This window comes from Salmo salar, chromosome ssa15 (assembly GCF_905237065.1).
Source record: "Salmo salar chromosome ssa15, Ssal_v3.1, whole genome shotgun sequence".
Taxonomy (NCBI): Eukaryota; Metazoa; Chordata; class Actinopteri; order Salmoniformes; family Salmonidae; genus Salmo; species Salmo salar.
The window spans coordinates 81533259-81547619 of NC_059456.1; the positions used below are offsets into that span (position 1 = coordinate 81533259).

At 40.8% G+C, this 14361-nt stretch overlaps 1 protein-coding gene across 1 annotated transcript in view; it reads left to right on the plus strand.

Moving 5' to 3' along the window:
* The window catches only part of LOC106571996 (adherens junction-associated protein 1), a 76475-nt gene that overhangs the window by 40930 nt on the left and 21184 nt on the right, over positions 1–14361 (plus strand). Inside the window, exon 2 of the mRNA XM_014145672.2 lies at positions 11235–11989. Within this exon, the coding sequence (XP_014001147.1) occupies positions 11239–11989 (751 nt within the window). The 5' untranslated portion in view covers positions 11235–11238. The remainder of the gene's footprint in view (positions 1–11234; positions 11990–14361) is intronic.

Below are 14361 nucleotides of genomic sequence, written 5' to 3' on the forward strand. Positions count from 1 at the left end.
AAAATGTTTTTTTTTGCTCAGAAAACTTGGGGGGCCGAATAAAACCAACGGTGGGCCGCCAGTTGGGGAACCCTGCTTAAGTTACTATGCCCCCAGCCTCTCGAATAGCCTGCCATATAACCTGAATGGGGGCAAAACTGTTGACAATTTTAAAAGATCTTAAAATACACCTTTTTAGCTTTGCTTTTTCTTAGGGTGCTTTTTAGTCGTTCAGTTATTGTTATTCTTAAGTTTATCCTCTAATGTTTGTGTAGTAAAAAAATAATATTTTTTTTATATTTTTTTCCCTGTAAAGCACATTGTGTTGCATTCCATGTCTGAAATGTGCTGTATAAAAAAAGCTTGATTTGATATGTAATGTCCTCTTACGACAGCATAACTGTTCACTCCAATAGCTCCTTTTTTCAGCAACGCCTCCAAATGACTTGCTGGCTTAAATTGACCAAGGACAATAAAGATTAATGATACCCCATTTCATGACACAAGGTGAGACCCAGATGCAGACACAGGAGGCAGATGGTTGGAGTACCATATTTATTACTCCAATAGGGTAAGGCAAGAGAATGGTCGTGGACAGGCAAAAAGTCAAAACCAGTTCAGAGTTCAAAAGGTACCGAAGGGCAGGCAGGATGATCAGGCAGGCAGGAAAGTAGTCCAGAGTCAAGCAGGGGTCAAAACCAGGAAGACTATCAAAAAGAGAATAGCAAAATGAGTACGGTAAAAACACACTGGTTGACTTGACTAACATACAAGACAAACTGGCACAGAGAGACCGGAAACACAGGGATAAATACACTGGGGAAAATAAGCGACACCTGGAGGGAGTGGAGACAATCACAGGAACAGGTGAAACAGATCAAGGCATAACACCCCATGATGAGGTTGTTCCCTCTGAAATCAATCGTTTTGCTTTGTCACATAGTAGCCATAGAAGGTTGCACTCGGCAGATCAATTCTTCTCTATATTCTAGTCAGGATCGTGAAAGGGCAATTCCAATGACGATGAGACTCCGATTGTTCACTTTAAAAGTATGACAAAGGAAAAACCATTGACTGCAAAGTTAAACAAACCATACAACTCTATGCACAAGGACTACTTTTAATAATTTCCACAGATTTTGTTTGACAAAAACACATTTATTCGAAGAACATTGCAGATGTAAAGTTGGGTAACAGAATGACAGTACAATCTCCCTCAGTTTTTTATGTGACCACGTTTTCCAAAAACTCTGTTAAATGTTTACTCCGAATTAAGATTAAAGATGCAGAAATAATGGGGTGTCAGCTATGATGACACCTTGAGTTTGAAAGTGAAGTGGATTAAACACCCGGGAACAGAATGACATCATCTTTCCCAGATCTGTACTATACAGAAATGCATAATTATGAATGGCATTCTCATTATGGTGATGTACCCTGAATAGGTACACAAAGGTAGAAAAATGTTATATCCTTGTTTGCATGTTTGGGTATTATTCTACACATTGGCTATTATTCTAATGAGGACCAAATCTTTACCAATCATAGTTTATGCTTCACAAGTTTGGACATCACAGTAGAGCACAATAGAGCTCAGTAGAGTAGAGTAGAGTACAGTACAGCACAGCACTGCACAGTACGTTACAGTATTTTACAGTACAGTAAATTACTATACTCTAGTGTGCTCTACTGTGCTGTACTAAACTCTACTCTACTGTACTGTATTGTACTGATATTTACTCTACTATACTCTACTTTTCTTTACTGCACTGTACTGTGCTCTACTGTACTGTGCTGTCCAAACGTGTGAAACAGATTGGTTCAAATTTGTAGTGACCAAATCTGAAGTACTTTTCAACATCCATGGATGTCTGGTGTCGGTCTGTGCTCAGTGCGTGAGAGGGCTGGTTACAGTAAATATAAAGAGAGGGGGCTCATGGGTAGGTGTCCGTAAGAGCCGGGAGAGGTTATATTAGAGAGAGACAGAGACAGAGAGAAAGAGGTTGTCCATATTGTTTTCACACTCTTGCTTTGACCACTATGCGACAGAAAGACAGAGAAAACATTGAGCTAAACATAACAGTATACCAGTGGAAGGGAGGGGTGACCCAACTGTGATTTGTGACTACTATGAACTCCCATTGTAGATATTAACCAATTCGGTTGCAGTCATTCTGATACAGATTTTTTTACATGTTTTAATTAATAAACCAAACTGTTATCAGTAGAGTAAAAACCCTGTAACTAATTGGTAGGTCTACCTCTATGAACTCCTCCCTGTGCAACTGGGTCCTGGACTTCCTGACAGGCCGACCCCAGTTGGTGAGGGTTGGTAACAACACCTCTGCCATGCTGACCGTCAACACCGGGGCCCCCAAGGGACGTGTGCCTAGCCCCCCCTCCCTATTCACCCACGACTGCACTGCCATGCACGACTCCCACTCAATCATCAAGTTTGCTGACGACACAACAGTGCCTGATCAGCAACAACGACGAGACAGCCTACATGGAGGAGGTTAGAGCCCTGGTGGAGTGGTGTCAGGACAATAACCTCTCCCTCAACATCAACAAAACCAAGGAGCTGATCGTGGACTACAAGAGACCGATCATAGTGCAAGCTCCCATCCACATCGACTGGGCCATAGTCTGGAGGGTCAAAAGCTTCAAGTCCCTCGGTGTCCAATCACTGAGGACCTGAAATGGTCCCATCACATCGACAATGCGGTGAAGAAGGCACAACAGCTCCTCTTTAACATCAGTCGGCTGAAGAAATTCGGCATGGGCCCTAAGAAGCTCATGAACTTCTACAGATATACCATTGAGCGCATTCTGTCGGGCTGCATCACCGTATGATACGGCAACTACACTGTCCTCAACCGCATGGCTCTTCAGAGGGTGGTGTGGTCAGCCCAACACACCATCAGTGTCACGGTGCCTGCCCTCCAGGTGATTTACAGCACTTGGTGTCAAAGGAAGGCTAAGAAGAAGATCATTAAGGACCTAAGCCACCCGGGCCACAGACTGTTCACTCTGCAACCGTCTGGCAGACGGTACAGGTTCATCGGAGAATTGACCAAGAGGCTTGGAAACAGCTTTCATCACTAGGCCATCAGACCATTGAACAGCTATCACTAGCCGTCTTCCTGCCCGGTACTCAGTCCTGCAGCTTAGAGACTTTTGCGCACACATACTCCCACACACTCACACAAAACATATACACGCAGACTCATGCACTCATGTATACACTCACACACGTGCATACGCCCATAATCATAAACACACACACATACACACACACTCACACACACACAGCCAATGCTGCTGTCCCATGTATATAGACATGAAACACTGAACACTTCCTGTTTCTTTTATACCGTTTTTCACACTTTATTTGTATACTGTATTCTCAACATAGCTCATTCTAATATATCTACTACTGTACATCACATTTTAAGACACTGTTTATACACACCGCATATTTATATACTGGATGCTTGTCATCGAAAATATGCCTGCTGCTGAACAGACCTATCATTCTTAGTATATATTGTCGGTGTTTATATGCATAGATTGCATTTAGATTACTGATACAGTCTTATTTGGGTTGTTAATTGGATTCATTCTGACATTTCTTTATTTAATTCTTTATTCGTTTTTGATTATTGTGCACTTGTTTGATATTTTACTGCACTTAGGCCCTAGTAATATAAACATTTCGCTTCACCCGCTATAACATCCGCTTAAACTGTGTACGCAACCAATAAACTTTGATTTTGATTTGAACAATCATCATTCTCCCTCATGAATTCTAAAATATAAAGTGTCTTAAAGATGTGAGTTTTTGGCAATAACAACTAGGTAGTATGGGGTGGCAGGTAGCCTAGTGGGTAGAGTGTTGTGCCAGTAACCGGAAAGTTGCTAGATCGAATCCCCAAGCTGACAAGGTAAAAATCTGTCGTTCTGCCCTTGAACAAGGCAGTTAACACACTGTTCCTAGGCCGTCATTGTAAATAAGAATTGGTTCTTATCTGACTTGCCTAGTTAAATATAAAAATATGTGACCGACTGCCTCATTTTGGTCTTATGTAGAAAAATTTGAAATTGTGTTTTTTACATTGGATAAAAGTAGAGACTCAGACTGAGAAAATTGTATATCATACACTGCAGTTGAGGAACAATGGGAAAGTAATTCTGCTTTGAAAGTAAACCCACTTTTGAGAAAATGGCACTTGAATGTTTTGATACACCTACAGTGCCTTGCAAAAGTATTCATCCCCCTTGCCGTTTTTCCTACTTTGTTGCATTACAACCTGTAATTTAAATGGATTTTTATTTGGATTTTATGTAATGGACATACACAAAACAGTCCAAATTGGTGAAGTGAAATGAAAAAAATAACATGTTTAAAGAAATTATAAAAACTAAAAACCGGAAAGGTGGTGCTTGCACATGTATTCACGCCCTTTGCTATGAAGCCCCTAAATAAGATCTGGTGCAACCAATTACCTTCAGAAGTGACATAATGTGTTAACCTCTTACATCTAGACGTTCCGCTAGCGGAACACCTGCTCCAATATCCAATGATAGGCGTGGCGCGAATTACAAATTCCTCAAAAATACAAAAACTTCAATTTTTCAAACATATGACTATTTCACAGCATTTTAAAGACAAGACTCTCCTTTATCTAACCACACTGTCCGATTTCAAAAAGGCTTTACAGCGAAAGCAAAACATAAAATTATGTCAGCAGAGTACCAAGCCAGAAATAATCAGACACCCATTTTTCAAGCTAGCATATAATGTCACAAAAACCCAGAAGACAGCTAAATGCAGCACTAACCTTTGATGATCTTCATCAGATGACACGCCTAGGACATTATGTTATACAATACATGCATGTTTTGTTCAATCAAGTTCATATTTATATCAAAAAACAGCTTTTTACATTAGCATGTGACGTTCAGAACTAGCATTCCCACCGAACACTTCCGGTGAATTTACTAAATTACTCACGATAAACGTTCACAAAAAACAAAACAATTATTTTAAGAATTATAGATACAGAACTCCTTTGTGCAATCGAGGTGTCCGATTTTAAAATAGCTTTTCGGTGAAAGCACATTTTGCAATATTCTGAGTAGATAGCCCAGCCATCACGGCTAGCTATTTTGACACCCACCAAGTTTGACCCTCACCAAACTCCGATTTACTATCAGAAAAGTTTGATTACCTTTGGTGTTCTTCGTCAGAATGCACTCCCAGGACTGCTACTTCAATAACAAACGTTGGTTTGGTTCAAAATAATCCATAGTTATATCCAAATAGCGGTGTTTTGTTCGTGCGTTCAAGACACTATCCAAGGGTGACGAAGGGTTACGCGCCCGGCGCGTTTCGTGACAAAAAAATTCTAAATATTCCATTACCGTACTTCGAAGCATGTCAACCGCTGTTTAAAATCAATTTTTATGCCATTTTTCTCGTAAAAATATTCCGACCGGGAGTGGTTATTTTCGTTCAAAGAGAGAGAAAGTAAACATGGAGTCGACTCGTGCACGAGCCTCAGTCTCATAGTACTCTGACCGGCCACTATCCAAACGCGCTAATGTTTTTCAGCCAGGGCCTGCAAAGCCACGATTCAGCTTTTTGCCGCCTTCTGAGAGCCCATGGGAGCCGTTGGAAGTGTCACGTAACAGCAGAGATCCCCTGTTTTGGATAGAGATAATCAAGAAGGCCAAGAAATGGTCAGACAGGGTACTTCCTGTACAGAATCTTCTCAGGTTTTGGCCTGCCAAATTAGTTCTGTTATACTCACAGACACCATTCAAACAGTTTTAGAAACTTTGGAGTGTTTTCTATCCAAAGCTAGTAATTATATGCATATTCTAGTTTCTGGGCAGGAGTAATAATCAGATTAAATCGGTACGTATTTTATCCGGCCGTGAAAATACTGCCCCCTATCCATAACAGGTTAAATAAAGTCCACCTGTGTGCAATCTAAGTGTCACATAATCTGTCACATGATCTCAGTGTATATATACACCTGTTCTGAAAGGCCCCAGAGTCTGCAACACCACCAAGCAAGGGGCACCACCAAGCAAGCGGCACTATGAAGACCAAGGAGCTATCCAAACAGGTCAGGGACAAAGTTGTGGAGAAGTACAGATCAGGGTTGGGTTATAAAAAAATATCTGAAACTTTGAACATCCCACGGAGCACCATTAAATCCATTATTAAAAATGGAAAGAATATGGCACCACAACAAACCTGCCAAGAGAGGGCAACCCACCAAAACTCACGGACAAGGCAAGGAGGGCATTAATCAGAGAGGCAACAAAGAGACCAAAGATAACCCTGAAGAAGCTGCAAAGCTCCACAGCGGCGATTGGAGTATCTGTCCATAGGACCACTTTAAGCCGTACACTCCACAGAGCTGGGCTTTACAGAAGAGTGGCCAGGAAAAAATAAGCAAACATGTTTGGTGTTCGCCAAAAGGCATGTGGGAGACTCCCCAAACATTTTGAAGAAGGTACTCTGGTCAGATGAGACTAAAATTGAGCTTTTTGGCCATCAATGAAAACGCTATGTCTGGCGCAAACCCAACACCTCTCATCACCCCGAGAACACCATCCCACAGTGAAGCATGGTGGTGGCAGCATCATGCTGTGGGGATGTTTTTCATCGGCAGGGACTGGGAAACTGTTCAGAATGGAAGGAATGATGGATGGCGCTAAATACAGGGAATTTTTTGAGGGAAACCTGTTTCAGTCTTCCAGAGATTTGAGACTGGGATGGAGGTTCACCTTCTTGCAGGACAATGACCCTAAGCATACTGCTAAAGCAACACTCGAGTGGTTTAAGGGGAAACATTTAAATGTCTTGGAATGGCCTAGTCAAAGCCCAGACCTCAATCCAATTGAGAATCTGTGGTATGTCTTAAAGATTGCTGTACACCAGCAGAACCCATCCAACTTGAAGGAGCTGAAGCAGTTTTGCCTTGAAGAATGGGCAAAAATCCCAGTGGCTAGATGTGCCAAGCTTATAGAGACATACCCCAATAGACTTGCAGCTGTAATTGCTGCAAAAGGTGGCTCTATAAAGTATTGACTTTGGGGGGTGAATAGTTATCCACTCTCAAGTGTTCTGTTTTTTTTGTCTTATTTCTTGTTTGTTTCACAATGTAAAATATTTTGCATCTTCAAAGTGGTAGGCATGTTGTGTAAATCAAATGATACAAACCCCCCCAAGAAATGTATTTTAATTCCAGGTTGTAAGGCAACAAAATAGGGAAAATGCCAATGGGGTATGAATACTTTCGCAAGCCACTGTACTGGAGAGATCGTCTTTGTTTACACCCATTCAGCACCGTTCACACCCACTTAAGCCTTAGTCCCACCCATCTCTTTAAGGATTCACATATGAGGCCATGTGGTAAACACACGCTATAGTAAAAAAAATATCTAAGTTTATTTGTCACATGCACAGGATACAGAAGGTATAAACTGTACAGTGATAGTACTTGCATACTTGCATAGTAGCAATATCAAAAATAGAAAGTGTCCAGATAAAAATATTTTATAAATTATTTTATCGTTATTAGATGACGCTTACCCGACACACTTGTCTAAATTGATGGGTCATGTGAAGGAAATGCTATAACCACCCATCATCCACATCTAGCTAAGTGGATGGGTCACTATTGTCTAGACATGTACACATGCTCATGAAATACAATCAATGGCCGTAACCACCCCCAGACACACCTGCTAATTTGATGGGTCATGTAATATTACGGCCGAAGTGGAGTCTTTTGTTTAGACATGTAGCTAGCTATGTAGCTAGCTAGCTAAACAATGAACTGGCATAACCCCAACTCATACTACTACAAATACAAACATTGTCATAGCTGTAGTATGAATCTGCAGGTAGATAAATCTAAGAAACTCGGTTCAATGTTAACTAGCTAACATTAGGCTATAACTAGCAATGCAAATGGATTTCTGATTCGAATAGCATTACTACACAGATCATACACATAACCTTAGCTAACTAACAGCATGCTTTAACTTGCAATACAAATTACTTTCTGACAAAATTTAAAAAACGTATCTGGAAAATGTAGCTAGACTCTTACCCGTGTACACGGATGAACGCTTCATGGCAGACTGGAACCATTGAACTCCATTTTGTTTGTAGCTACATCTTGTTTGGCCAGCTTTGTGTCAAGTCACTTTGGTTCACACTGACCGTGGCGTGTGCAGAAAGTAGCCCATCCCTTTTTCCTACTGATCTGTTAATAGCGCTTGCTAAATTCAGGGTATTAATGTTGTTGAGAAAAGTAGCAACACTTTTGTAGTTCTTGATGGCTATCGTTATATCTTTTCAAAAATGGCACAGTAGAAAGGACTGTCAACACATACTGAACAGCTCACGTTAAAGACAGAAGCGTGCTACATGGCAGACCAATCTCATCTCCTGGCATGTCCAGCTCATACATTAGTTCAGCCAATCATGGCTAGTGGAAGGTTCCTGGCTTTTTCCATGGCTAAACCAAATAGGCTCATAATTTAACAATTGTATTCATGGAATACAAGTTTGTTATTAAAGCACATGAAAATTCCCATGTTCTAGAAAGCATTTCTGCCCAAAACAATTTTCTTCAAAAATAAATGTATACTTTCAAATGCTGCTCCTGTGAAGTAGTGAGTTGCGACATATGCCTAGTTTCCTGAAATGAGTCACATATTTCCTAAACTTACAGAAGGCATGTAAAGTGTGGTGTACCGCACGACAGCTCTATAGGTCAGCTACTCTTTCTATGTTTACCAATGTCCTGCCACTGGCATTAACCAAGCATGTGTGTCCATGTATGCTGATTATTCAACCATATACACATCAGCAACCACAGCTAATGAGGTAACTGAAACCCTTAACAAAGAGTTGCAGTCTGTTTTGGATTGGGTGGCCAGTAATACACTGGTCCTGAACATCTCTAAAACTAAGAGCATTGTATTTGGTACAAATTATTCTGTAAGTTCTAGACCTGAATCGGGTAATGAATGGTGTGGCTGTTGAACATATCGAGGAGACTAAATTACTTGGTGTTACCTTAGTTTGTAAATTGTCATGGTAAAAACATATGGATTCAATGGTTGTAAAGATGGGGAGTAGTCTGTCCGTAATAATAGATGCTCTGCTTTTTTGACACCACACTCCACAAAGCAAGTCCTGAAGGCTCTAGTTTTATCTTATCTTGATATATTGTACAGTCATATGGTCAAGTGCTGCAAAGAAAGCTGCTGCTGGCCCAGAACAGAGCGACACGTCTTGCTCTTCATTGTAATCAGTGGGCTAATATTAATAATATGCATACCAGTCTCTCTTTTGGTTTAAGTTGAGGAAAGACTGACTGTGCCACTTCTTGTTTTTATAAGAAATATTAATGTGTTAGAAATTCCAAATTGTTTGCATAGTCAATTTACACACAGCACCATCAGACATGCCACCAAGGGTCTTTTCACAGTCCCCAGGTTCAGAACCAATTCAAGGAAACCTACAGTATTATACAGAGCCACGAGTGCATGGAACTCCCTTCCATCTTATAAAGCGCAAGTGAACAGCAAACCTGGTTTAAAAAAACAAATAAAGCAACACCTCACGGCACAACACCTCTCCCCCATGTGACCTACTTGTTGTATGTACTGACATGTATGTGTAACTGATAGATGCACACACACACATACTACATGTTAATGTTGTTAAGTATATGTAAATTATAAAGTATTTTGTCAGTAATGTCTTTTTCGTTATGTGAATGACCCCGGTAAGACTAACTGTTGCCATTGGCGTCGGCTAATGGGGATTTACAAGCATTTCGCTACACCCACAATAGCATCTGCTAAACACGTGTATGTGACCAATAAAATTTGATTTGATCCTAATAAATCAAATCAAAATCGAATAATAACTGCAAAACGAAATATAAGTGTTGATATTAGTTGGCAGGGGTCTTTACATCAACATGATTGTGTTTTGATGTATTTGTAATACCTTTTAAGACTTTAAGACCCCTTCTCCATATGTTTGATCAGAAATCAAAGCATTTGCTTATTAAATTGTTTAGGATGGAAAATGGTTGAAAAAATATGCCTTTTCTTAAGTATAGACTCTTAGCTTTCATTTGGCACCAAATTTGATGTGCTCTTATGAACTTCACTTGTTAGTGCTTATGGGACAGTGTCCTGTTTACAGATATCAATCAGTGGAGGATTTGGAAACAGGGTCACATTTCACAGGTGTTTAAATGTTTGTTTCAGAGTTTTAATGATGTGTGATAATGATGACTAATGTGATAAAGAATGTATTCCTTCCAATGTTAAATGTAGTATTGGGGCGATGTCCTGTTTCTAGATATCAATAACAGCAAAAACATTTAATCTGCCAATACTACCACTGAGCCCTCTTTTGAGACATGCCAATGGTGGCAGGTTTGAAGTCTGTTGTTGTTGATATTTTATAAACAGGAAGTGGCCCCGCTGTGCATGCTGATGTCGTGTCTCTGAGTCTACCTTTAAGTTTTCATATTCAATATCGTACTCACATCAAGCCATGTCTAATTCTGACTTTATATTATATGACACCCTTCAATGCTATCTCGCAGCATAATCTAATTGCCCCTTGGGAATCAAGATGACATTCTATGCTGAATATTATGATCAGCTAAACTAGGCCTGACCTTTTTTTTTTTTTTTTTTTACAGTTAATCATGACTGAATTGAAGAAGTAAACCTGTAAAATCAAGGATAAATCCTTGCTGAATTTGACAGCAGAAAGCAATATTTTAAAGCCTTAATCTTTAAAAATGTATTACACTATTTATTTAGTGTCTTACCTTTGTCATTTCAGGTGCTCAATTTGCCAGAGTTTAGTTAGTCAGTGAGCAGAATTTTGCCTGAGAGGAGAATCAGATCTGTCTGGAATACAGATGTGGACCGTACACAATGTTACATCAATATATGTTTCATTGTGTAGGTAACTAGACCTCCATCAACGTTATTCTGTGATGCCAATCTCACAGTTAGAAAACACTTTTGGATGGCTTTCTGATGTAGATCAGTCCTAGATTAGGCCTAAAGTGCTTTTTAGTCTAATGCATGTCTGGGAAACCAACCCTTCATCTACAACTACTACTATCCCTTTTGGTTTAAAATGTGCATCGACGCCAAATCTAAAATGGCCTCTCTCCTTTTCTCTCTAGTCCGATGTCTGCTCTACGGCCGGGGAGCTGTCTAGGGCGTCAGGTGTGGATCCTCCTGGCCATGACCCACCTCATCCTGGATTTCTCCCTGTGTAGCCCCCTCAGTCAGGGCCTGGGCATCAAGCTCATCCCCAAACCTGTGCCTCGCCCCCGGCCCCACTCGGCGCCCCTCTGGGATACTCCCAACATCCTCCATTGGAGGACTGTGAGCACTCTGGCGCACCGGCTCCTCAACCCCGTTCCACTGCCAGACAGCAGGGGAGGGCCAGTGCCAAAGGTCAGGGGTCAAAAGTACAGGAGACTGGTACACAAAGGACAGCCATGTAAGGAGTGCCGGTTGAAATACACATCCACTGAGGCGGGGGATTCGGCAGCAGCGGTAGCTCTTCTCAGGGGGAGCAAAACAGACGTGGTGAGGTTGTTACGGAGGGCTCGGAGACAGCTGAAATGGGACGCCGACGACAAATCTCAGGATGGCAGGACCACGACGGTGGCCGGATATATCGACTGGGGACCCACAGGGACGGAGGACAACTTTGACGATGGTGAGGGGAAAACGGTGGCCAACTCCACGCTGTCCACCAAGGCCTTGACCACTACCATGGCCACCACCACCACTACCACCACCACCAAGAGCCCCCAGAGGACATTCGCGGTAGTGACCACCCCACACCCTAGGAGGCTGAGCACCACCAAGGCCAGCGTCAGTTTAGGGGAAACTGTCAAACCACCAAAGCCATATGGAGACACACCAGGTAAAACTCCTTTCCTATGTTTTCTATCATGCAATTTCGAAAGTCATTCATCTGTATTTCTATCCTGTTTTAAGTGCAGCTGGATTTGGCGTGTCAAGGCTAGTCAGGAAGACAGCAGGATTGCATCACGTTATCATTCACTCATTGCTAACTGTTTGAAGCAAGATTTTGGCACGAAGTGCCGTTTTCTGGGACAGATAAGTGAAGAATGTGTTGAATATTTGTGTAAAAGAAGTGAAATATCATTCAGTGATGTAAGTGTTCTCCTTTTGACATATCTAGGGTATTGAGAGGGATTGGCCCCTCAAAATTGTTCAACTATTCAAAGCACATTTTCCCTAACCATCGGCCAATTAATATTTTAGGACACTTAATCTTTCCCCTGAATTTAGAGGAGCTGTGACTCAGAGCAAACTGTTTTGTTTTATTCAGCAGTTTTTGGTTTCAGAATAGGCATATGCCATGTTTATACCTCTGTAGTTACATTGCCTATTGTAAGTATTCACCCCCCTTAGATTTCTTAACTTTTTATTGTGGGATTAAAATGGATTTAATTGTAATTTTTTTGTCAACGATCTACACAAAATACTTTAATGTCAAAGTGCTAAAAATGTAAAAAAAGAAAATTACGAATATATCTTGAGTATTCACCCCCATTAGTCAATACATGCTAGAACCACTTTGGCAGTGATTACAGCTGTGAGTCTATTTGGGTAAGTCTCTGAGCTTTGCACACCTGGATTCTGCAATATTTGCACGTTATTATTATTTTTAATTCTTCAAGCTTTGTCAACTTGGTTGTTGATGGTTGGTAGACAGCTATTTTCAAGTCTTGTCATTAGATCATCTCCCATTCTCTGGTGGAAAGAAGACTGAACCAGGCTTTCCTTTATGGTTTTGCATGTGCTTAGCTCCATTCCATTAATTTTTTTATCCCGAAAAACTCCTCAGTCCTTGATGATGAGAAGCATACCCATAACAGGATGCAGCCACCCCCATGCTTGAAAATATGGAGAATTGTACTGAGTGATGTGGTGTTGGATTTGCCCCAAACATAACAATTTGTATTCAGGACAAAAAGTTAAATCCTTTGTTAAATTTTTTGCTGTATTACTTAAGTGCCTTGTTGCAAACAGGATCCATGTTATGAACTACTTTTATTTTGTGCAGGCTTAGATTAGTATTGTAGAGTAACTACAATATTGTTGATCCATTCTCAGTTTTCTCCTATCACAGTCATTAAACTCATACTTTTTAAAAATCACCATTTGCCTCATGCAACTCAGTTTGGAAGGATGCCAGTATCTTTGTAGTGACTGGGTGTATTGATACACCCCCCAAAGCCTAATTAATAACTTCACCATGCACAAAGGGATATTCAGATTCAGCTTCTTTTTTTTTTATACCAATCTACCAATTGGTGCCCTTCTTTTTGAGGCACTGGAAAGCCTCCCTGGTCTTTGTGGTTGAATCTGTGCTTGAAATTCACTACTTGACTGAGGGACCTTACACATAATTGTATGTGTGGGGTACAGAGATGGTCATTTAAAAAATCATGTTAACTCATATTATATTAGTCCATACAACTTATTATGTGATTTGGTTAAGTGTGCCTTGAATTCTAAATAAATCACTGACAGTGTCCACAGCAAAGCAACCCCACACCATCACACCTCCTCCGTGCTTCACGGTGGGAACCACACATACGGAGATCATCTGTTCACCTACTCTGCGCCTCACAAAGACACGGTAGTTGAAACCAAAAATCTCAAATTTGGACTCATCAGACCAAAGGACAGATTTCCACCGGTCTAATGTCCATTGCTTGTATTTCTTGTCCCAAGCAAGTCTCTTCTTATTTTTGGTGTCCTTTAGTAGTGGTTTCTTTGCAGCAATTCAACCATGAAGGCCTGATTCATCCAGTCTCCTCTTAACAGTTGATGTTGAGATGTGTCTGTTACTTGAAATCTGTGAAGTATTTACTTGGGCTGCAATCTGATGTGCAGTTAACTCTAATGAACATATCCTCTGCAGCAGAGGCAACTGTAGGTCTTCCTTTCCTGTGGTGGTTCTCATGAGAGCTAGTTTCATCATAGCGCTTGATGGTTTTTGCGACTCCACTTGAAGAAACTTTCAAAGTTCTGGACATTTTCAGAATTGACTGACCTTCATGTCTTAAAGTAATGATGGACTGTCATTTCTCTTTGCTTATTTGAGCTGTTCTTGACATAATTTGGACTTTACCAAATAGGGCTATCTTCTGTATACCACCCCTACCTTGTCACAACACAACTGATTGGCTCAAATGCATTAAGAAGGAAAGAAATTCCACAAACAAGGCACACCTGTTAATTGAAATTCATTCTCACCTC